The following is a 21671-nucleotide window of genomic DNA, read 5'->3' as shown; positions in this document are numbered from 1 at the left end:
TCAAGCAAGGGGGGCAAACACAAAAGCCCTAGGGCATCAACAATACTGAAAGCGTGGCCTTTGCTCAAGAGCTTCTGACACAGATGTCATGGGTAGGTTGAGTGCCACGAGGCCGAGGCCCTCTCCCGGCAGCCCTGAGAGCGGATGGGCAGAGGAAGAGCTGCAGTGGTGATCTCACTGATGCAGAGAGCCGGTGTGTGAGAAGGCAGCCCAAAGCTCAGTTGGCCCCAAGGCATACAGGGCCCTGGAGGTCCACACAGCCCTCTGACTTGGGTTGAAAGCCAACTGGCAAGAAACAAAAGCGGTCACCCTGCTTGTGAAGCTTGCCCTGGCTGCACACGGGCAGCTGCCTGCATTTAGGGTCCATTAGAGCATCTCTGCCTTTTTCAAAGTCATTCACTGGGAAAGAAGTAAATGGCTTTCAAATTACCACATGTGACATCAGTGCCTCATCCACTCGTACTTCACCGTGCTACTAATCATGGCACGTACAGCAAACTTACCAACTAGACTTCGTACCGAAGCATTTGAGTTCAGTTCTGTAAAATGCTGAGGCCACCCAGGTTTGTGTCCCTGTCAGTCTGAGGCTGGTCTGTCTCATGGAATTGCCTGTGGCCAGGAGTGGTTCAGCCCTGTTGGTGTATTTTTGCTTGGTTTGCCTCTCTTCTCCTAAATCTAAGCGTGAAACAAAAGTGAATGTGATTGCATGCAATTGCATTTCCTTGCCTCACAACTAGAGAGGTGGTGGTGTTTTTATACAAGGCCTGTTTGGCAACACTTGCCTAAGATTTGGTTCTACTAACATTTGAGATTTATGTTGGAAAACCAAATTCAGGGGCATGTATTTACTGTCGCTAGACCCTTTCAAGGATATTGTGTTGCAATGCTTGAATAGACTCCTTTAATGGATTACATTTGCATCTGCCTTTCTGTCGAAGAGTGTTCAAGAGGGCTAACAACACAAATAAAATACCATACAGCAATAACATAGAAAGATTTAAAAACAAGGCAAGTGAAACATTAATTAAAATAACTGATTAGAACCAGTGACTTGATATTTGCATGCTGGCTTGTAAATGGGTGAAAAACTTGTCTCGATATCTCTCTGCCTGCCAGTGGAGTCAGCTGGGCCTTCTTTATCTGTATCAAATTATTTGTTTGATAATTCCAGTTAATTTTTCATGCCTTTTTGTGTTGGCTGCCAAGTGGTCAGAGGTTGAGCATCTGATGCAGGAAACCTTGAAATTCTATATCCGGGGATGAGTGTCTACGCCAGACTTTCACTTTGTTCCAAGTATCACATCGAATGCATTCGTTGCAATGGGCCACCGGTTGAATCGCAGTGGCCCAGTAGCCAGTTTCTGCTCTCAGCTTTGCTGCCACATGTGTGGTTCTCGTTCGAGCTGGAGGCTGGCGGAAGCCCAGGTGTTGCAGACAGCCACCCAAAGGTGATGTGTGTTCTGAGCAGCTCAGCCACGTTGTGGTAGCAGCAGAAGCCCGAAGGAAGTGGGCAGAGCTGCTATTCATCTCTCCCCGCCTGTATTTGCAGAAGTAGCAGCTAGCAAGCAAATCCCTTCGAGCAGAAGGGCTGCATTCCCAAGACCGCTCCTGGCCCGAGCTGGCTTGGCCCGCTCCAGTTGCAGCAGCAGCACTTGTTCCCACCTGTGGGAAGGTGCAGCAGCAGGTGGGGCGGGGGCTTATCCAGCTCTCCCGGCCACTGGGCTCCAGATCTTTTGGCCTTCAGCTCCACCATCACCTCCACTGCACTACACAGGCTGGAGCTAATGCGAGGTGTAGGCAAGAACTTCTGGAGCGCCACGAGTCACCCACCTACCTCTGCAGGCCTGCATTTCAGTTTAAACATAAAGCTTCCCTAACCCTGATACCGCAGGTCTTAATCTGTGCTTGGTTGATGGCATCTGCAGGGCCTTTGGATCCTGAGACTAACCAACCCAGCATGCTTCACTGAAGTGGGATGCATGGCCAAACCCGCTTCCCCCCATTTTCTTATCACTGAGGTTGTGGACGTTGTGCCTTTCCTTGTGGGGCTTACCTTTCGCTGAGATGCGAAGCAGCAATTTTATAATTACATTGGAAACCCTCAGTTGATCAGGGCTAGTCTCTTAAAAAGCCAATAGAACAGAGTGGGCCAAAGTTTTCCATTCACAAAACTGGTCTTTAAAAGAAATTTTGTCACTTTTGGCTGTTGGGGGGAATTTAGCCCGGTGCCCACAGGAGGATTTGGACTACACCTGTAATCACTGCTCAGTGGCCATCCTGGATCGGGTTGCAGGAACTGGCACACAAGCCCATTCTGTGCTCCAATGAGGAAGTCTGCTTTTGGGCAGCCTGAGATGCAAAACGGCAGTTTGTCCCCACTTTCAAGCTATCCTGACCCCTGGACAGGAAATGACTCGTTGCTAAAGGAGCAGAGGAATTTGGCCCGAGCATCTGCCTTTGCTGCCTCTATCCTGCACGTGGGGGTGCTGAAGGCAGAGTAAGCTCACGCCCACTTGGGGATGCCCGTATGAAGTAGCCTCACATTGAGCGAGAGCAACAGCCATGCCAGCAGAGTTCCCCGGTTTGGTCCATATGTGCTTGTCTTGCTGCACAGACAGCTATGCTGAGATGGGTCCGTGATGCCTGCCCACTGCAGGCAAGCCGTACGCACCAGACTCGTCCAAGAGCAGAACAAAGAGCAACACCCAGGCTCTTCCTTCTTTTTTCTCGCAAGCTGCTGTACTTGCTTGCTGTACTGTTCTCTGAAATGGGTATAAGAGCACATCATGTCGAGGACTAAGTGAGCTTTTAGAGGCTAGCAGCCCCCTTTGGCATGAAAATCTAATGCTCTGATATTTTTTCTCTCATACAGGTACAGGAGAAATGGTCGCCATCATGATTAGCTATTTGAAAGGCAAAGAAATCCTTCGTAGGATCGAAAGTGGCTACGAAGTGACTATGATTATTGAGGTGGGGAAAAAGCAGGGCTCGTGGATGAACAGCTATTCCATCTTCTTTGTTTCGGTGTCCTTCTTCATTGTGACGGCAGCCACTGTGGGATACTTCATATTTTATTCTGCCCGAAGGCTTCGGCTCGCAAGGGCTCAGAACAGGAGGCAGGTGGGTTTCTTCTCCATTGATATTTATTTCCATTCATTTATTTATTTATACCTCCACTGGTATGTTGCCTGCTACCGAAGTCTCAAGGAGGCTTACAATAAAAGATACAGACACATACAGTGTGCATGCTGCCCTGCCCACCAGCATGCTTGCCCTAGCCTTGCCGTTGCCGGCTTCCCTCCTCTTGTTTACTGATGTGCAAATTCTCAGGATTTACATTACAAAAACCTGGCAGCACCAACCAGAGTCACACAGATGATTCCCCAAGATGTTCTTGTTGGTCCTGCCGCCTTAGGAAGGCCTTCCGGCGGTTGCCCTGACTCAGGGTGGGGATGGGTGGGAAGAGGAGACTGGCTTGTTGGGCCCAGCTGGGGTCCAGTTCCCAACCTCCCATGGTTTCCCTGGGTGAGTGTTCCTTGGGCACTGCTTGATCTTGCAGTCTGAACAGGTACAGTCCACTGCAGAACAAGCCCTACGTTTTCATGAGATGAGTTGCCTCAGGTTCCCAAAGACAGGGCCCTCTTAGGAAATGCTTAAGTTTGAGAAAGCCCTCTTGCTTCATATTTCTGGAAAGAGCATTAGCTTAGGAGCTCTACAGTGGCTTTGCCCTGGTCCGCTCACTCACAAGTGGCATCTTTGTTTGGAGCCGAAGCTTGTGGTCAGCACTGCCTTCTGCTGTAATTTTCTCTTTGTTGGCAACGTTTTTTTCCTTGCACATCCCAAACTCACAGCAGGCTCTTTGCTTCTAGACATTTGTAGGATAGGTAGACATTTCTTCTTTCACCAAACGGTCCAGAGATGGATGAATGGAGAACGACAGCTGCTGCTTTACCTCCGTCAACTTCAGCTAGCACAGGACATAATCTCTGCAGGAAAAGAAATCATTGTAATCGCATTCAGACAGAGTCACATCCTTATAGTTAACTTTATAGAAGCCTAAGCAACTTCTGCTTAGCTTTGTTTTGTGCTGTTTACAGACTGAGAATGTAGTTGCCTTAGCTTCTAAAAACACAGTTTGGGGAATTGGTCATTAGTCAAGTCTCTCTGGAGGTATTTCTCACTCATGCAAAGCCCAGGAAGCCATGCGGATAGAGAACACAAGCTGCCTCCCGGTTTCCCGTTGATATTTCTAATAAATTAGAAATTTGTCCAAAGCTTCTGATCTGGCAAAGGGGTTCTTTTAACGTCTGGGATTCTGGAACCTACAGGGTGTAGGATGCAACAATTGAAGCACCTCTTTTAGGCTTGTCTAAGTGCTTGCCCACTTGGTTCTGGCAAGTAAGAACTGAAACTGGATTGGGAACTTGTCTTTGAACCATTAGTGTTGATCTGGTCTGCAAGGCCGACCAAGTCCCACTGTCCCAACTGCAAGGTGCTCTGATTATCAAGCAAATGAAACCAGGAAACAGAAGGAAAATGCCAATGATTATGATATCAGTGATTTGCATAGCTGTAGGACAAATAATGTCATGATGATACGGATATGAACTGTTTGGAGTTTGCAAGTACCAACTTCTAGATTTCAAGCTCTGACATCATGTGCCAGTATGGGAAATGTACTTGTCTTTGCCCCACTGAAATCTAAATGTTTATGGAAAATGCAGTTATTAATTCTGCTTAGCTCAATTTCTTTTGCCAGCCTAATAATATTATAATGAGAGGCTGAAGAGGAGAAAATCTTTCCATGTATCTTGAATTTTTTAGTATTTTCCATGCAGTCATCTTTGCATTTTCCATTATAGTAATTAAATTCTCCTCTCAAGTATGCCATTCATGCAAGAAGGAGCAATTTAGGACGCCGAGTAGAAATCACAGGAGGACTCGCATACTTCCTGGATGCATTTAATTAATCTTGTTCAGGCTTCCTGATTTTTTGACTGGCAGGTGTGTTTGTCTTGTAATTGGTTTTTCAGTGTGTTGGTCTCATTCTGGCTGTGAATAAACCTTGTCATAACAAGCTTCCATTTTTTCCTCTAAAGTCAGTTAATTACATACCTTCTCCTTTTTTTAAGTATATAGGCACCTGAGTGCACATCTCTTCTTCAAGACCATTCAATGAATGCTGCAGTTCCCTGATGCGTTTTTGCTAGGGATTGCTCAGTCAGTATCATTGAAGAGTTTCTGTGAACAAGGCATAAGTGGGAACAGCTGTTCCTCAGCCCACACCTACCCGAAAATTGGAGCAAAATCAGTATATTTTTTCTAGTTTTTCCCACCCTAAATGGGCCTGACTTCTCAAGATGCTTCCTTCACTTCAGGCGTCTTGCCAGCTCAGGCCCTTCCAGTGCATAATTACAGCTTTTCTCTTGTTTTTTCTCATCCAGACTCAGATTAGTTTTGTGATGCCAAATGAGTCGTATTCTGCAAAATGCATTCATGGTGGCTCACCATGTTTACAGCCTCTTAAAAGGATGTGACTCTTTAAGGCTCATTATAGGTCTATGACAATTCATCTCTAAAATAAATGAGAGACAGTTTCCGTTCTCCTGTGTGCTGATAGAGGACTGCCAGTAGAAGAATCATTTAAAGCCTGGCTGTTTGTGCCCAATTTAACCGTAGCAGTTAATTTGAGCAATGTGTATGTAAGCCGTGTGGGGAGATTAGGTCACGTCACTGCCTGTTGGCTTCCAGTTCGAGGGCCTAAAACATGCAGAAAGCAGAAAACAACTTGCTGGTCGGGCTGCTTCAGGAAGGGGGCTGCCTTTCTCCTAGTAGCAACAGGTGATCTCTTAATACATAAACATGTATTTGTTTTGGCATCATGCTCCCGTGGCTGCCCTGAAGGAAGACACAAATCTTCAGAGAGAGACAGAGAGACAGAGAGACAGAGAGAGAGAGAGAGAGAGAGACAGAGAGAGTCAAAGCAGCAGAGAGAAACTTTCCCGGAGAGGCAGAAGTAGTGCGCAGGGCGACTCTTTCCCCTGTTCCCCTTTGTCTCACGATGGTCAAACAAGCTTGCAGAATGTTCGCAGTGCTCTGTCATTTCTGGGGCTCGTAGTGGGTCAGAAGCTTCGTTTACCACGTCACTGAAATCTCTGAAAAAGCACTCTCTTTGTGGATCATAAAGGCAGTAAAAGATTGTAGCCTTCTCTATGCCCGTTGCTGTAACTGAGATCCGTTTCCTTGCAGTGAGTGAATCAGAAGGCAGTGAACTGAACCCTTTTAAAAACGAACCAACCTTTTGTCCGCACTTCTCCAGATGCTATACTGGCTCTTATACCAGCCACCTTGTGTTTCTGGAGGAACAATCCAAATGTCCTATGAGTACAATTTCAGTTACCCACGCTTGTGATACTTCTTTAATTGAAAGTTATTGATGCGCTGTCTAATCAATGAATGGTCAGCACAGGTGTTTCTAGCATGCCAGTGTACTGATGTGGCATCTGTGCCGGTTTCACTGGGACACAGTTCCTTGTACTGCCCAGAGTTTCAGTTGTTGCTTCAGGGTATCAAACACAGAGCTTTCCCAGTCTGCACTGTTTGAGGAGATTGGTTCAGATCAGTCCAGTGGTGACTCAGTTGAACTGGATACAGACTTAGCTGCAACTTGAAAGAGCAAAATTGCAGAAACTTTTGCTCTTTCAAAAGTTTCTTTGCAAAATTGAGAGCCCTCTTTAAAGATCTTCCAAATATTGTGTTAGTAATTGGCAAACTTAACCTTCATAAGAAGGCTCTTCTGAAAACATGTGACCAGTTTTTGGAACTTTTTCTCCAATTTCCTTTAGGCAGAATGATAAACAGGCATTACCTGCTAAATAAACTCTGTAATGAATGCTTAGCAAACGCTCTGATGCAATTGTACACGAGTATCTTGCCTTAAAATTACCTTGTGATTAATTCTACAAAGCAGTAGTTCTCCACCTGTCTCAAGGAAGACTCTGCCCATTGTTAATGAATTGCATCACAGTTGGGTTTTGGGGAGAACAAGTCCGATATTGACCTAGAGTTTGTCTGTTACAGAAACGCCTGAAAGCGGATGCCAAAAAAGCAATCCAACAGCTTCAGCTGCGCACACTGAAACAGGGAGACAAGGTATAGTGCCCACGAACGGGGCAGGGGGCCCACCCTGTTCTGGATGGAGTTGCGGTACTCGAAAGGAGAAGGCACTCTGCTCGGAGCTGGCGTTGGACCTGTTGCCTTTTCTGAGCTCTGAGGTGGCTTTAGCTTGCTATGGGTACGATAAGCCAGCTGGGGATTCTTCTAGAGAAGATGGATTTGGCCACCTTGGGCGTCAGTGCTGTCTGTTTAGGGCTTCCTTGAAAACCCCCCAGTTACGCCAGTTGGTCCAAAACAAAAATTCAACTTTTGTTTGGTATCCAGTAATTGGATAGAACTCCAGTTTTATATCAGCATGGCTGTTCATTGTTTCTAGACTCAGCTTAAAGTGCTAGTCTTAGGCTTAAAAGCTTCTAATGGTCTAGGACCTGGTCACCTGAAGGACAGATGCCTCCCCTATAGACCTGTCTGAGTCTTAAGATCAGCTTCAGTGACCTTGCTCTCTGTACCATCTTCTCAGGTGGGTATAAGAGCACACGAAGCAGGGCCCTTTTGGTGGTGGCTTGTGTATTGTTTGAAATTGTTTTTCATGTTCTACTTTAAAAATACTATGTCTGAAGCTATACTGAGTTCTCTATGGTATGGTTGGTGTTCCAGTAAAGACCTTCAGTATATGCATAAATTGTTCCCTTCACAGCGCTGGTTGAAGCTTATAAACTTGTCACAATAGCTGAGAGTCACACAAATAAATGGGGAATGATAGTTTGATTCAGATGGCCTATTAGTGTTGAATGGCCCCAGCTTTGGAGGCATGGGAATGCTATCTTAGTTTTTAAAGAAATCACAGTTACCCTGCAACTTCAGAAGCAATATAAGGTTGCATTTTTACTATTTTAAACCTAGAGTGAATTCATTAAGAACAGCTTTGGGTAATGCTGCAGGCTGCACCCTTTCAGGCTTGGTGCCTGTGCACTTCTGTAGATTCTGTTCTCAGCCCCACCCTGTCTATGGCTTATGATCGAGAATGAGCCTGTACTCACATCATCACCTAAAGTGCCACGTCCGGAGATAGCTTTTTGCGCCCTGTCCTGGGACCATCGGCAGCATCGCAGTTGTCAGACTGGCTGCACGCAGGTTACAGACAAGATCACTAACAAGGGCAAATTTTTCTTTTCTCTTGTAGGAAACCGGTCCTGATGCAGATAACTGTGCTGTGTGCATTGAAGTATACAAGCCAAATGACGTTGTACGAATTTTAATATGCAAGTAGGTTGCATTTTTGCTCCTCTCCCCTCCTAGTTATGTTCCCGTATTAAATGACTGGTTATTTTCATCCTCCCCTTCATGATATGCTCACAGGTTCATGCTGTAAAGGCCTATTTCTTCATTCATCTTCTTAAAGCATATCCTGCCATCTAGCTGAAGCAGGTGGAGGTCAGTTTTGCAGTGCTGTGGATCATGTCCATGTGCCATGAGAGCTGACAAACCCCAAATCTTATTTTGTGATTGGCTCTGAAGCGGCAGTCCCCATGGCCCCAACATCTGCCTGTTTTAGAAACTTCTCCGTTTCTTCCCTACCCTGCTTTTTTGGACCACCTAATCCAAAAAAATGGTTTGGATAGCTTAAAGATTGCAGCTGCTTGTAGCATCACTTGGTCCTAGTGAATGTGTCAGGTTATTTTCCTCCTGGGTTAGCATGGCTGTTTTTTATTATTTTATGGCTTTTTGGCATGTTCTTCCTCTCAGTAAAATACAATAAAATTTACTCTATGTCCTGAGGTCATCCATTTTTCTCCAGCTGATATTATTGGTTGGAGAGAGGGAAGCTTTGCTATACTTTATTTGTGGACTTCCTATCCCTGAAAACAGGGGTGCCGTTTTCAATGGCTACTCCTTGTTTACATTTGGGTGTAAGCTCAGAGAATAGCTGAGGAGCCTGACTCTGACTCATACTTAAGTGGAATATCTACAGGTGTAAAAGCTGTACATTTGGCCTTAACTTTTAGGCTAATTTTAATATCAGGATCTGATGTACAAATGTTAATTTTGAATCGATGATCCTTAAGCTTTAACTTTCAACATGGGGCCAAGAACTGTGTTTATAGTAGCTTTATGTAACAAATGGCTTTGCATCTCTGTGGAGTCACAGCGACAGTCAAAAATAGCAGCGTTCGCAGGGCACGATTGCCTGGGCTGATTTGTCTTGGACACAGAATGCCAAGGGAGGAGTGGTGACCCATATCATGATTGTGAGACTTGAGGAAGTAGCTTTATTTCTTCCACTCAAGTTAAAAAGTGACTTTGAATGTGCTGTGAATGGTTAATATTCTAGTGGCAGATCTATAAAACAGACCCCCTGTTGTGTCCAGGTGCTATTGTGCTGTAGGCTGATCTTTACATTAAATAAGAAAATTACTGAAGAAATGGCAAACTGTAGAAAAGATTCTTTGGGGTGGGCAAAGACATCCAAATGCTTGCTTGTTTTCTCATGCTTTCTCGAGCCACAAAACCCCCCATCCCGTTGGCCACTGTGCTTGGGTAACTGCTTGTGGGTCTCAGAAAACAAATGCAATGCAGCATTACGGTTTTCTGTGGGAGCTCAGAGTCCTTTTCTGCAGAGGGAGGTGTCTGCATGATTTACGGCTGTAACCTTCACTTCCACGACCTGTGCTAATTCTGCCACATGTCTCGATCGGGTGGGTACAGTTTGATTGGTCAGTGACATCCAGCATCGCAGAGGAGCACAACTAGAAAAGTGCGATGCACACACACGTAGGTTGAGATGCTCTGTGTGCATACTGGAAGTTCATCCTCTTGCACTTTCTCAACGTAAACCTTTTTGAATGCAAGTGCGCTTCAGTGATCAGAATACCAGGAAACTGTATTACTCATAGGCAAACCATTTTTACAAAACTCTGTTCTTTGGGCAAACTTGTTGATCATGTCTTATGAAATCCATGGTGGTTTGACATGCCCTAAAGGTGCAATCTTGTGCATGTTATGGCACAGACTCTCTGCACTTCCCAGCCAGCATGGTCTGCACTTTTAATGTATTAAATGCTGCCTGCTCTTGAGCAGAGTTTAGAGGACCCCCTTTTTTAGCAATTTACATACAGTATAATATTTGTAAATGGGAGCTACATGTTCAGGTTTGGTTGAAATATTTAGAAAATGGTGATGACCGTATATCTTTAAGATGCGAATGGCCAGATGGGAGCCCTGGATGGTGGAGAAATTAGGTGGATGCTTGCCAGATGCCATTCCCAATGCAAGTTGGATTGCGCATGTATTATTTATTTTATATTTATTTATTTATATTGCAATTTATATCGTGCCCTTTTCCTACAAAGGGCTCAAGGCAGCTTACATCATTCTCCTCCTCCATCTTATCCCCACAACAACAGCCCTGTGAGGTAGGTTGGGCTGAGAGTCTGTGACTGGCCCAAAGTCACCCAGTTGGCTCCATGGCTGAGTGGGGACTAGAACCCAGAACGTCTGAGTCCCAGTCCCAGCTCTTAACCACTACGCCACACTGGCTCTCTTTATTGAAGCTGGCCTTCTGATGGTGCCTGACTACCCTTTTCAAGATCCAACTCCCTTTCCAAAGTGGAATGCAAAGGAGAGGTCAAGCACTTTAAAACACAAGCAGAACAATATCAAAACTGAAACAGGAAACACAGCCACAAACGTGTGTACAGGCTAATTTCCAGCACTGGAACAATATAAGACTCTTGACCTGCTTCTGAAGTGCCCTTAGACACATGAAAAACTTGTGGAAGAGAATTCCATCACTCTGGGGTGGGAACTGAAAGAGCCTACAAGGTTAAGAAGTCCAGCACGAAAGCAGCTAGTTGTCTTCCTTTGATTCTTGCTGTATTTCGATCTAGATCTAATGAGGAAAGGTGTGAGGGCCACTGACTGAGCTGGTCCCCTGAAGACAAAAGCTCATCCAAGCACACCTTCAATCCCTGGCCATTCTCATGCAGACGTCTTGCTTTTGTGTGTAAACACCTGCTGTTTCCTCCTAGTTCTCTATCACTACCTGTTTGCCTTCATTGCAGTCTTCCCATTGTTCCTTAAATTCCACAAAGCTTATGTAGTTGTTTTTCTCTTTAAAATGCTATTGTAACACTAAAAAGGTCAAACGGTTAATTGTTCAGTGTTTGTGTTGCTCTGGGTACTTGTTTAAAGTTCCAGACACTTCAAAACAATGCCAGTTGCTTGAACTTTTTGTAACCAGAGTTGCTTTCGTCTGCTGAGCCTTGGTATAAGTTACCCCCCTCCCCTCTCTCTCTTTCCAGCCATGTCTTTCACAAAAACTGTATCGATCCATGGCTGCTGGAGCATCGGACGTGCCCCATGTGCAAATGTGACATACTCAAGGCCCTGGGCATTGAGGTAAACCCGTGATCTCTGCTCTCTGCTGCTTCTGCAGTTTACGCAGTAAAGTAGTTGACTGCCTCAGTAAACTTGAGGAGATATTTAAGCCAAGTAAGGAGACCAGTTCTGTTTGTCAGTTACCAGACAAACATATGCACATCTCTGTGTTTTCTCCTGTTCTTCCTCACTGGTGAACAAATTTCCTTGCTAAACATTTGGTTGAACGTAAGATCAAAGAAAAGCCCTGCTGGATCAGACCCAAGGCCCACTAGTCCAGCGCTCCATACAGACAGGAGCAAGCCAGCTGCCCACCGGATCCCTCCAGGCCTCCCCGCCCAAGCCCCTCGGCAGCTGGTCTGTGCAGGCGTGCCCCCTCCGGCAAAGGAGTAGCCCGTGGCTGGCGAGGCTGGCAGCCACTGGTAGCCTCCTCCCTTATGAATCTGCCCAATCCCCTTGTAAAGCCAGCCGGACTGGCAGCAAATTCCTAGTTTAACTCTGCTGGGTGAAGAAGGACTTCCTTTGATCTGTCCTAAACCTCCCACCAATCAGCTTCATGGGATGATCCCGGGTTCAAGTGTTATGGGGGAGGAAGAACAATTTATTGATCTAGTTTCTGTCCAAGGACAAACGAGAGAGAGCTGAGGCCAGGTAGCTTGCTGCTTTGTTGAAAAAATGACGTTACAGTGGACTGCCTGTCTTCAAATCCGCTCGGCACAGGTGGATGTGGAAGACCAAGAAGAGTCTTTCCAACCCTCAGTGTCCAATGGACCCTCTAACATCCCTTCAGTTAATGAAGAGGACAGTCACAGTGAGACGGCATCCTCCGGCTATGCTTCTGTGCAGGGAACGGACGAGCCACCTGCTGAGGATCCTGCGCCTTCAGAGAGTAAGTATTCCCTTCACCCTGCAGATTCTGCTGCCAGCCTCTCAGGCTGTTGTACTTCTCAATAGGCTCGGGTTAGCATGTTTAATTCCCTTGGCAGCTGGGTGTGAAACTTAGACCCTGCAGGCATTGGGGGGAGGGGGGATTTAAATACAGTACTAGAATTTGCTGCCACCTGCTGGAGATCCACACTAAATGTGCACCTGCATCTACTTCCCTCTCCAGTAGGTTTGTGCTCCAGGTAGTCCTGTCCAGTGTGATTTCGGGAGCATTTCCGCTTTGAATAGAAGTCTGAGCTCACTTTGCATATTGTGATGACTTGGGGGACGTGGGTCACTGGGGCTGGAGGACAGTCAATGCCACAAAGGAGAACTACCAAAGTAATTTTTTTGGTGCGGGGGCTGACCCTGCCTATAAATCCTGAATGCGTGTACTTCTGCAAAAGGAGCCTAAATATTTGATTTGGTGCCAGAAATGTAGAACTACTTCTGGGAGAAGTCAGGCAGGAATATTGCTTTGGAAATGCAGCCACAAGAAAGGCCGTTTCGTTCATTGCTAGCAGTTTTATAAAAGGGCCTTTTGGAGGTAAAAAGTTCACGTGGTAATTAATCTCTGAAGATTTTATTTTTTTGTCACTAGATCCAAAATTAGTTTGCTGCCATACTTGAAGGGGGAGATCCCTGAAGAGGGAGGGATAATTGGAGTGGCTAAGTTGCTTGAAGGAATATATTAGAAGGTGAGACAATATCACCTATGGGAGAATGACTAATGAAACTTTTGTATTTGGATACTCTAAACAAAATTATCTGTTGTATAGGTATCTTGCCTGTATAGGAATATTCGGAACAGATTTGGGGAAGAAATGAAGGATTTTAAGGATTATAGGACCCCGAGGGTGTGGAATGGGCTTCCACCAGAGGTGGTTGAGGCCCCATTGGTGAGGGTATTCAAAAATAGGCTGGACATGCTCATGGTGGGCATGTCGTGAGCAGAGCCGGCTGGAGCCGGGGGTCAGACAAGATGACCCAGGAGTCCCCTTCTGACTCGCTCTCTTTCTATGTTTCTATTTAAACCATGTGGTCTTGTAGGGAATCCCTTTTCTTTCTTTGAAGTTATTTAAAATCTTTTTCTTTTTGAGGAGTATTACTGCTCTGAGAAATTTACAAATACACTGACTTATTCAAGTTATTGCTTTGTTATTTCACAAGTTGGCTTAAGACCCTTGTGGTAAGGCCAAGCCTGCGGTAGGATTTGAACTGTAGCCTTTCAGCTCACTCCCCATTCCCTTTATCTCTTTGCCACTGCTGTTAGTAGAACGAGTTGTGAACTGAGAGGTTTGTAGGCTGTAAGAGAAGACTAGACAAGCTGCTGAAATAGTCCAAGTGGGATATGCCGGGAGATAGCCCAGTATATTTAACTTCCAGCTTCCTTGTCAGACCAGTTTATATAAACTTTGTAAAATATGGAATTGAGATGTAACTGGAGTGGAATCTGCTGGTTACTGAGAATTGTGCTGTCTAAACTTACATTTTTTCTCCCCTTTCTAAAAGGCGACAATCTCCGCCTTGTGAACAACACAGCCCAACCTCCACCTGTAGATGTCCTTCCGCATCTCGACAATCCAGGTTTTGAGGCAGATGAAGTACAAGAACATGACGCAAAGTCCTAAAGGGCTGTTGTAAACCTGCTATCTACTTGGCATACCAGCATCCAACATTGACAAAACTGAGACTGACGTAGCAGCAGCGTTGCCTTGCTACTGAGATGAAATACACAATTTAAGATTGCAATCATATGGAGTGACCTACCTGTTTACTTGTCTCCTTGTGGATTAGTTTTAGTACTCCTGAGTACAGACCTTTCTTTCGATGTGACTGGAGAGGACCAAGGTCTTAGCACAAATTCAATTGAGCACAACCACGTTTCATGAAGTAGAAGTTTGTTTGTTCAGCCTACAGTAACATAAATCGTGCATTTTAAAGGGAGAACTCTACATTTTTTTTGAGGGAAAAAAAAGCTCTTAATTGAGCTAGCTTTTTGAGCTTTTGATTTATGTAACCACAAGGGTGTGTTACTTTTCAGGACTGGTCTGGATTAATATGTGTTTAAATAACCTGCAGAGTGGCCTTATATTCAGTCCTTAAACTCTGGGGTTAACCACTTGCTGCATTAAATAAACTATTTGACCAATCAAAGCAAACCATCTGTCAAGCATACGCATATAAAACATTGGAAATCCAGTGCACCTTCTTCACTGGATTTGACCAAGTTAACCTTTGTGAAAGAAACACACATTCCAGAAGTACTCAAGATATTTGAATACAAGATGAACCGTTTTGCATTTGCACATTTTACTGGAAAGGTAGCTGCATAAAATTACATACTTTGCCCATGTTTACTGTGAACTACTTTAAGTCTTAAGTGTTGCAAATGTCATGGCTTAAAAATCTGCCCAGTTTTTAGAGAATGCTGCTCTCAGCTTTGCCAGATGCAGAAGATCTGTCAGTGAGAGAAAGCTTCTTGCTGCTGCTTTGAGAGAACAGTTGAAAAAAGATACCCAAAGAAAAATGTGTCCATCGGAGTTGGTAGTGTGAGAACATGGCCGAAAGGCAAGTAAGGAATGGGTGAACTTCATAATTTTATTTTTCTAATATATGCGATGGGAGCATTAACGGGGAGCATAGGTTGCCTTAGCATGGAGTCTGGAACCGCGTCCACCAAAGTGAACTACTATAATAATGCACTTTATTTTTATTTTGTATCTTCTCTGGTTCTCTTTCTAACTGCAAGCCTAGCATAAGTATGTACCAGAGAACAGTGAGTATCTGTTTTTAACATTCCACTTGATTGTAACGGGAGAAAACAGTACGCCGTTTCCCTCATTTTTGCATAGTGTTTGATAAAGTTGTAAATATTTGATTTCTATTAAATTCCATTGAATATAAAATGTAAATAAAGCTATTCTAATACCTGTGCAGGATATTCATTTATTTTTGATAATAAAAAGCAGTTCTACATAAAGTGCCTGTGTTGGCAGTCCAGCTCTTGTCAAACGTTATAAACCTGCAGACTCCCAAGTTTAATCTGCATTTTAGTTTATGCTATACATTACATGAAAACTGCAGCTGAAGTCATGCCTTTCGCAATAAATAGAGGCTACACAGAACTAGGAGGAAATTGGCAGGCAGCACGGTGATGCTCTTTTAAGAACTTAGGTTTGAATATTTATTTAAAAGGAACCTAATAGGAGAAGAAGGGATTTTTGTCTAACTCTCTGCTTGCTCACCAGGAGCAACATGGCAGGTCCGCTGATTTTTGCAGTGCTTGTAAAGTTTTTTGAGGCTGTTACAGCCCCCAAAGTCCCAGCATGTTCCGATTGACACTGGAAATTGCTTCACCTTGACATGGCAGACTTTTGTAAAAGAAGCGAGGATGCTCAGGAGAATGTTCCATTATTCTTAGGGGTGCCACCTCCTGTGTTGTCATATTTGAAAATCATTTCCCCAAGCATTGTAGGAGCTACTAACGCACTCTGTTGTGAACTGATAGCCAGTCCCAAATCAGCAAGTTGCAGTGAGATCTGTAGGGTGAAATTCTTTGCATGTTTAAATGGAAAGTCTAGGAATCTCAGACTCTCCTGGCTAAACATCTAGAGGTCTGTGTCCTTGATCACTTTTTTTGGAAATAGTTAATGCTCATGTTGCCCCCTGTGCTTTGTCAGGCTAAGGATGGGCTATTACTACATTGTCAACGTACTTCACTCATTCATTGCTGTGATTAACTTGAAGCTTGACTGGTCTCCAAACACCAGGAAATGCCAGTAGTAAAATTACCCAGCTTCACAGTCTCTGGGGTCTGTTTTGGAAGAGAACCACATAACTCAATTTCAGCAGAGGCGCCATCTTCAAACTGGGGCAAATGAGCTAGGGATTGGATATGTAACATCAAAAACCCCTGTGCAAGTTCTGCAGGAAGCATTGATACAAGCCTTAAACTTGGGGGTTAACCTCACTGAAGGTAATGAGAGGAGTGTGTGTGTGTTCTGCATGCACCCCGATTGTCCAAGCTCTCTAATTCAAATTGTCCACCTCACTACATCTATAGGGTGGTGCTAAAGTCATCCTGCCCTTCTATTCCAGGTTCTGTTCAGATTTAAATGGGTGCTTGGGAACTGGGGACAGGTGAGAAACCACAGCACCTTCCAGTTCTAGCTGCCCATGGCAAAAGAATGTGTGTATCATTAACCAAGCCGACCTGAACAAAGATTTGGTCAGTGGCTGCTGTTTTTCTTGTGCAACTTGTTGCAAACAGGTTAACAAGCAGAGTTCTGTTGCGTTTTGAATGCTACGAGAATGAGCAAAGGAGGGCAAATCAAAGAGGCTTGGATAGGTGGATGCCGTGGCAGATTGCGCCCCCAAAATATGAACTCGGGTGCTGCAATTGCTGAACATTCCTGTCAAATAGAACACTTCTTTCTCAAACACCAGATACATGTTCTTTATTGTTCATGCTGTGAAAGTAACATTTCCTCCATCATCCTCTGGAATACCTATTAAACAGATTCTTAAATTTTCAAACAGAATTTTGTAAAGCAAGCATTTAGACTTAAAGTAGGTGAAATGTTTAAGTGTGTGCAAAATGGTTATTAGACATTATCCTACTTTCTCGTACAGGAGTACAGTCTTGCTCACGTAACAGAAGGGGATGTGGGTGGGACTCTGACTTTTACCAGTTGGTAGTTCTAGTGGTAGCCTTACTCTGATACAGTCATGTGATTTTCACAGTCCTGTGTCTGTGACACCAGCTGGTGGAGGGCGACAGAGCTGGTTGTAGTCTGAGCTAATTTTGGGCCTTGAATTTGTAAGCTCGCATTAAAAACACACCAGCGCCTTAAAGCCCTTTTCCTGGGTTTTGTTTTCATGGTTTGCACAAATAGCCTGAAGCTTGTGGAGGTGTAAATCCAGGGCCTCCAGAAGTTGAATTACAATGCCCATCATTCCTGACCTGGCTGAAGCAGATGGGGGCTGGAATCCATCAATAGCTGCAGGTCTGTGTTCTGCACCCCTTGCCTAGTCTAAAGGCACTTGGGAGATCCTTATGGCTTGCTTTGAGAAATTCCTAAATTAAATGCTGAACTGGTAACGTATAATGTGATTTAATTTTGCTCAGTGCTGTGCATGTGTGTCCTGGCAGATCTCAGGCGCCTGCTTGGAAGGCTACCCATCCTGGCGGGACTGACAATTAAGATTCCCAAGATGAGACTGTTTTTGAAACAATTCAAAGCCCTGCTGTGGTCCAAGGTCCCAAGACTCTTCAGGAGGCAGGAAATAGATAAGGGGGAGATTAGCCTGAGGTCAGATGAAGGGGCCAGACTAATCAGTCCCTGTGGGAAGGGGGAGCAGCGGCAGCCTCCTGCGGGGGGGGGGGGGCACTGAAATGGGTAGTTTTTCTGATGGAGAATTCCTGCCTCCTGAAGACGTTGGTCCGATCCCTAGATGTCATCCTTGGAGAGAAGTCCAGTTAGGTACCCAGCGGACAGCGGGGGCTGGCTCAGTTTCACAGGACACTTACCCCAAGTGGGAGGTGCAGAAGGGTTCTTAAAGAGAGTTTTGGGTAATGAATGTCAGAAAGGATTCAACATTCACTTTGTGTATGCTCAGAGACTCGGATGTAACAGTTAGCAAAGAAATGCTGGGGAGACTGAAATTGCCTGGAAGGAGAATCATGGCTCACAGGCCCTCCAGATCTTTTGGTATACAGCTCCCAAGCCAAGTGGGGATGACTTGCCCATTTCATTAGGGCCCTAATCACATTCCTCCCTTAAGGGAGCAAACAGGTACAGTTGCCAACTTCTTTTCTGGCAGGGTGCCTATGCCTTCAGCTACCGTAGAAGGAAAAGCAGAACTGCTGATGCTTTCGCTGCACTCTTGGGGGGAAGTGACACCTGGCACTGATGCTCTTCTGGAAGCTGCATCTTGCAGCTTCTCTTCTGAAAACTGCTCCTGAAAGCTGCAGTTTGAGGTGGGGTGAGAGGAAAAACCAGGAAACATCTGCCAGTTAGGACTGGGTCTCGGAAGCGAAGCCCAGTTCCCGAAAGCAGCAGCTGATGGAAGCAGGGCTGTGGGAAGGCCTGGCAAGGTGATGGCCAAGGTTTGTTACAGCATCCTTAAAAATATTCTGGGTTCTGGCTGGGCATGTATGAGGGTGCAGATTTTTCAAAATGATTTACACTTAAGATATGCACCATCCTTTTCTACAGCAAAATGCCAGTTACTCTCAAATCACTCATTTTCCATGAGAACAGGAAAGACCAGATTTGCTAGTTTCTTGCAGTAGGATACGATTTAAGGGACTTTCTGGTGCAAAAAGAAAAGCATTTAAAAAATTGGCATAATTCTGTTGCTCTATCCTATCAGGAGTATAGAAGCAGCTGTAAAGCATGAAATGACAGCTGGCTGCTGGTGGAGAGAAACAGACTGTCTCACGGGGAGGTTGTGTCTTCCATGCCCCATCCTATGCATGCTTGGAGAGAAATGAGCCTGGCAATGCTAAAAGTTACAGGACTTGTTTATCCCATGTAACCATGTATAGGATTGCTCCCTAAAGTCCAGGGTCTAAACCTACCTACCTGCAGAAACACTTAGGAGACCAGATGCAAGAGAGGGCAAGGTGCCTGCATTTCTAAGAAAACAATAGGGAGAGCTTCCAGCAGGAATGGCTTGCATACACTACACTTATTAATGCACTACCATATTTTTCTGTCCCATCCCACCTGCTTCCTCTTGCAAGGTATCTTCACAACAACCCTGTAAGGTAGGATAGGCTAAGAAGCAGTCACTGGCCCACAATTATCCAGGGAGCTTCATGGCCCAGTGGGGTACCAGAGCCTGGGGCTCCTGCTCCGCTCCAAAACTCTGCTACACCACACTGGCTTTTCTATTGAAATTCCCTCTTTTTACGTATGGCCACCCTAGCTCTTTCTTGATGGAGTGCAGAAGTCAGAAACAGCAGAGCGGGCATTACTCGAGAGAAAGAGGGTCCAGAAGAAGAGTCCTGCTGGATCAGTTCAAGGGTCTCTCTTCAGCTTTCAGCACTCTCCCATCCCCAGCAACTGGTGCTCCCCAGCAAACTGCCCCTGATCGTGGGGGTGTCGTAGAACCATGAGGACTAGCAGCCCTCAGGACTACAGTGGCGCTTGCTTCTGCACCTGTACCTGCAGATTGCGGGGCTGCGCGGGCCTGGACTTCGGCTCCCAGGTTCAGTCCTGGCCGCACCATTACACAGGAGTAAACAAGACACACAACACGCAGGAAGGCCTGCCGCACCAGAGCCGGCTGCCCGAGGAAGCCCCAAACAAGGCTGGAGCGCAAGGAACACGCTCCCGCCCGTGTCCCCGCAGCAGCAATCCGGAGAGCCAGGCCCGGCCCGGCCCGCCCCACTCCTCGCCCGCTCGGCCAGGCCAGCCAGCAAGGAGGCGAGCGACCGAGCGCAAGCAGCGCGGCGAGCAGCTCCCGCAAGGCTTGCCGGGGCCTGTAGTGCGCGCCGGGGCGCGCGGGGCGGGAGCAGCCGCGCGCGGAACTACAGTCCCCAGGTGCCCCGGGAGAGGGCTGGCCGGGGCTGGCCGGTCGGCCGGGCTGGCGCGCCCGCCCGCTCCTCCGGCTGCCTGGCTGGCTGCGTACGTGGGAGCTCCCGGAGGCGCTGCGCGCATGGAGGGCTGAAGCGCCCCGCCGCCGCCGCCGCCGCGCGCCCAGGATGTGGCTGAACCCCGAGGAGGTGCTGCTCAAGAACGCGCTCAAGCTGTGGGTGCTGGAGCGCTCCAACCGCTACTTCGTGCTGCAGCGGCGGCGCGGCTATGGCGAGGAAGGCGGGGGGCTCACCGGTGAGTGGGGCCGCCCGGCTGGGCTCGGTTGGGCCCCCCCGCCCTGCGGGGAGGGCAGGGGCTGCTCCGCGCCTCGCCGGCTCCCCTCCCCCGTGGGATCCTCAGACCGCCCTGTGAGATCGCCGGCCGCCCCGTAAGCGCTGAGCGCGGTGCGCTCTCTGCCTCTCCTCCCGTGCGCCCAACAGCCCTGTAAGTGGGAGGTTTGGCTTGCCTGGCCCGAGCTTTGTGGGGACTTGGTGCTAGCGCTGTTTCTCACCTCCGCCTTGTTGTATGCCTACAGCAACCCTGTGAGGTAGGCAGGAAGGTGAAGGCTGAGGTTTCTGTAATGTTCTGTAGATAAGATAAGCTAGACGTGCACATGGTGGGCATGTCGTGAGCGGAGCCGGCTGGAGCCGGGGGTCAGACTAGATGGCCCAGGAGACCCCTTCTGACTCGCTCTGTTCCTTTGTTGTCTCTCTCTTTCGTCAGGCCTTGCTGCACTTGTTCAGGGTTGGGGATTGTTTGCTCTCAGTGTGTTTGTTTTCCTGCGAGATGTGGGTCCTGTTGAAATACTAGAATTGTTTGTTGTTTTACAGGTCCGTTTGGAAAATGTTGCTCAGTTTTATTATGTAGCATTTTCTCGGTTGTTACTGTAAGCCTCTTTGGAGTGTAGTTTTTACCATGGGACACTGGCATGCCAAGAAAGAGAGGCTAATTGCCTTCCTCACATGTCATTGGACTGTAACTGCCATCAGACCTAGCCAGTAATGGCAGAAGACGATGGGAGTTGCAGCCCAACAGTATTCCCAAGCCGCCCATGCAGATCCAGCTCAGCCAGTGTCTTGGTTCCTCCTGGATGCATTTGGGAAGAGCCAGTAAATAGAGCAACAGACTTCCATCCATCTCTGGCATCTGGTGGTTGGAGGTATCCTGCTGCTGAACATGGAAGTTCCACTGAGCTTTTAACATCCGTGAAAAGATTTTCCTTTAGGATTCTCAACAAGAGGATCGCTGCTGGATCAGCAGATCAGAGGCTGCTTAGCAGCAGCCTTTTCCAACCAGGTTCCTTCCAGATGTTATAGACTGCAGTTCCCTTCAGCCTCAGCTGTGTAGCTAATGCTCAGGAAGGGTAGGAGCTGTAGGAAAACACCCGGAAAGGATCCAGCTTTGGGGCAAGGTGCATCTGTGGTCCAAGGTTAGGCAGCCTAGAGTGTGCCTGATGTTTTAGACGGACTTTTGGCCATGTTGGCTGAGGCGGATAGAAACTGTAATTCAGAACATCTGGAAGGACCCAGATTACTTCTGGCCAGACCAACAGGCTGTTTCCAACTGGGTACTTGTCCGGAAAACCTACGCAGATAGGAGATACATGGGCTGGTTTTGAGGGTCTTTCTGCTTCCACAGTGGCCATCACCAGCATTCGCTGTTCAGGAG

The 21671-nt window shown here is 46.6% G+C and overlaps 2 protein-coding genes across 2 annotated transcripts in view; both read left to right on the top strand.

Moving 5' to 3' along the window:
* The window catches only part of RNF128 (ring finger protein 128), a 31362-nt gene extending 16011 nt beyond the window's left edge, over positions 1-15351 (top strand). The window contains exons 2-7 of the mRNA XM_044427536.1: positions 2873-3120; positions 7081-7152; positions 8300-8382; positions 11418-11514; positions 12214-12382; positions 13930-15351. Coding sequence (XP_044283471.1) covers positions 2873-3120; positions 7081-7152; positions 8300-8382; positions 11418-11514; positions 12214-12382; positions 13930-14048 — 788 coding nt within the window. The 3' untranslated portion in view covers positions 14049-15351. The remainder of the gene's footprint in view (positions 1-2872; positions 3121-7080; positions 7153-8299; positions 8383-11417; positions 11515-12213; positions 12383-13929) is intronic.
* Positions 15352-20059: 4708 nt separating this feature from the next.
* TBC1D8B (TBC1 domain family member 8B) overlaps positions 20060-21671 on the top strand; it is a 36152-nt gene continuing 34540 nt past the window's right edge. Inside the window, exon 1 of the mRNA XM_044427378.1 lies at positions 20060-20258. Coding sequence (XP_044283313.1) covers positions 20132-20258 — 127 coding nt within the window. The 5' untranslated portion in view covers positions 20060-20131. The remainder of the gene's footprint in view (positions 20259-21671) is intronic.

This window comes from Varanus komodoensis, unplaced genomic scaffold (assembly GCF_004798865.1).
Source record: "Varanus komodoensis strain SLA01 unplaced genomic scaffold, ASM479886v1 scaffold18_3, whole genome shotgun sequence".
In the NCBI taxonomy this organism is placed as follows: Eukaryota; Metazoa; Chordata; class Lepidosauria; order Squamata; family Varanidae; genus Varanus; species Varanus komodoensis.
This window is presented reverse-complemented; position numbering and strand designations above follow the sequence as displayed.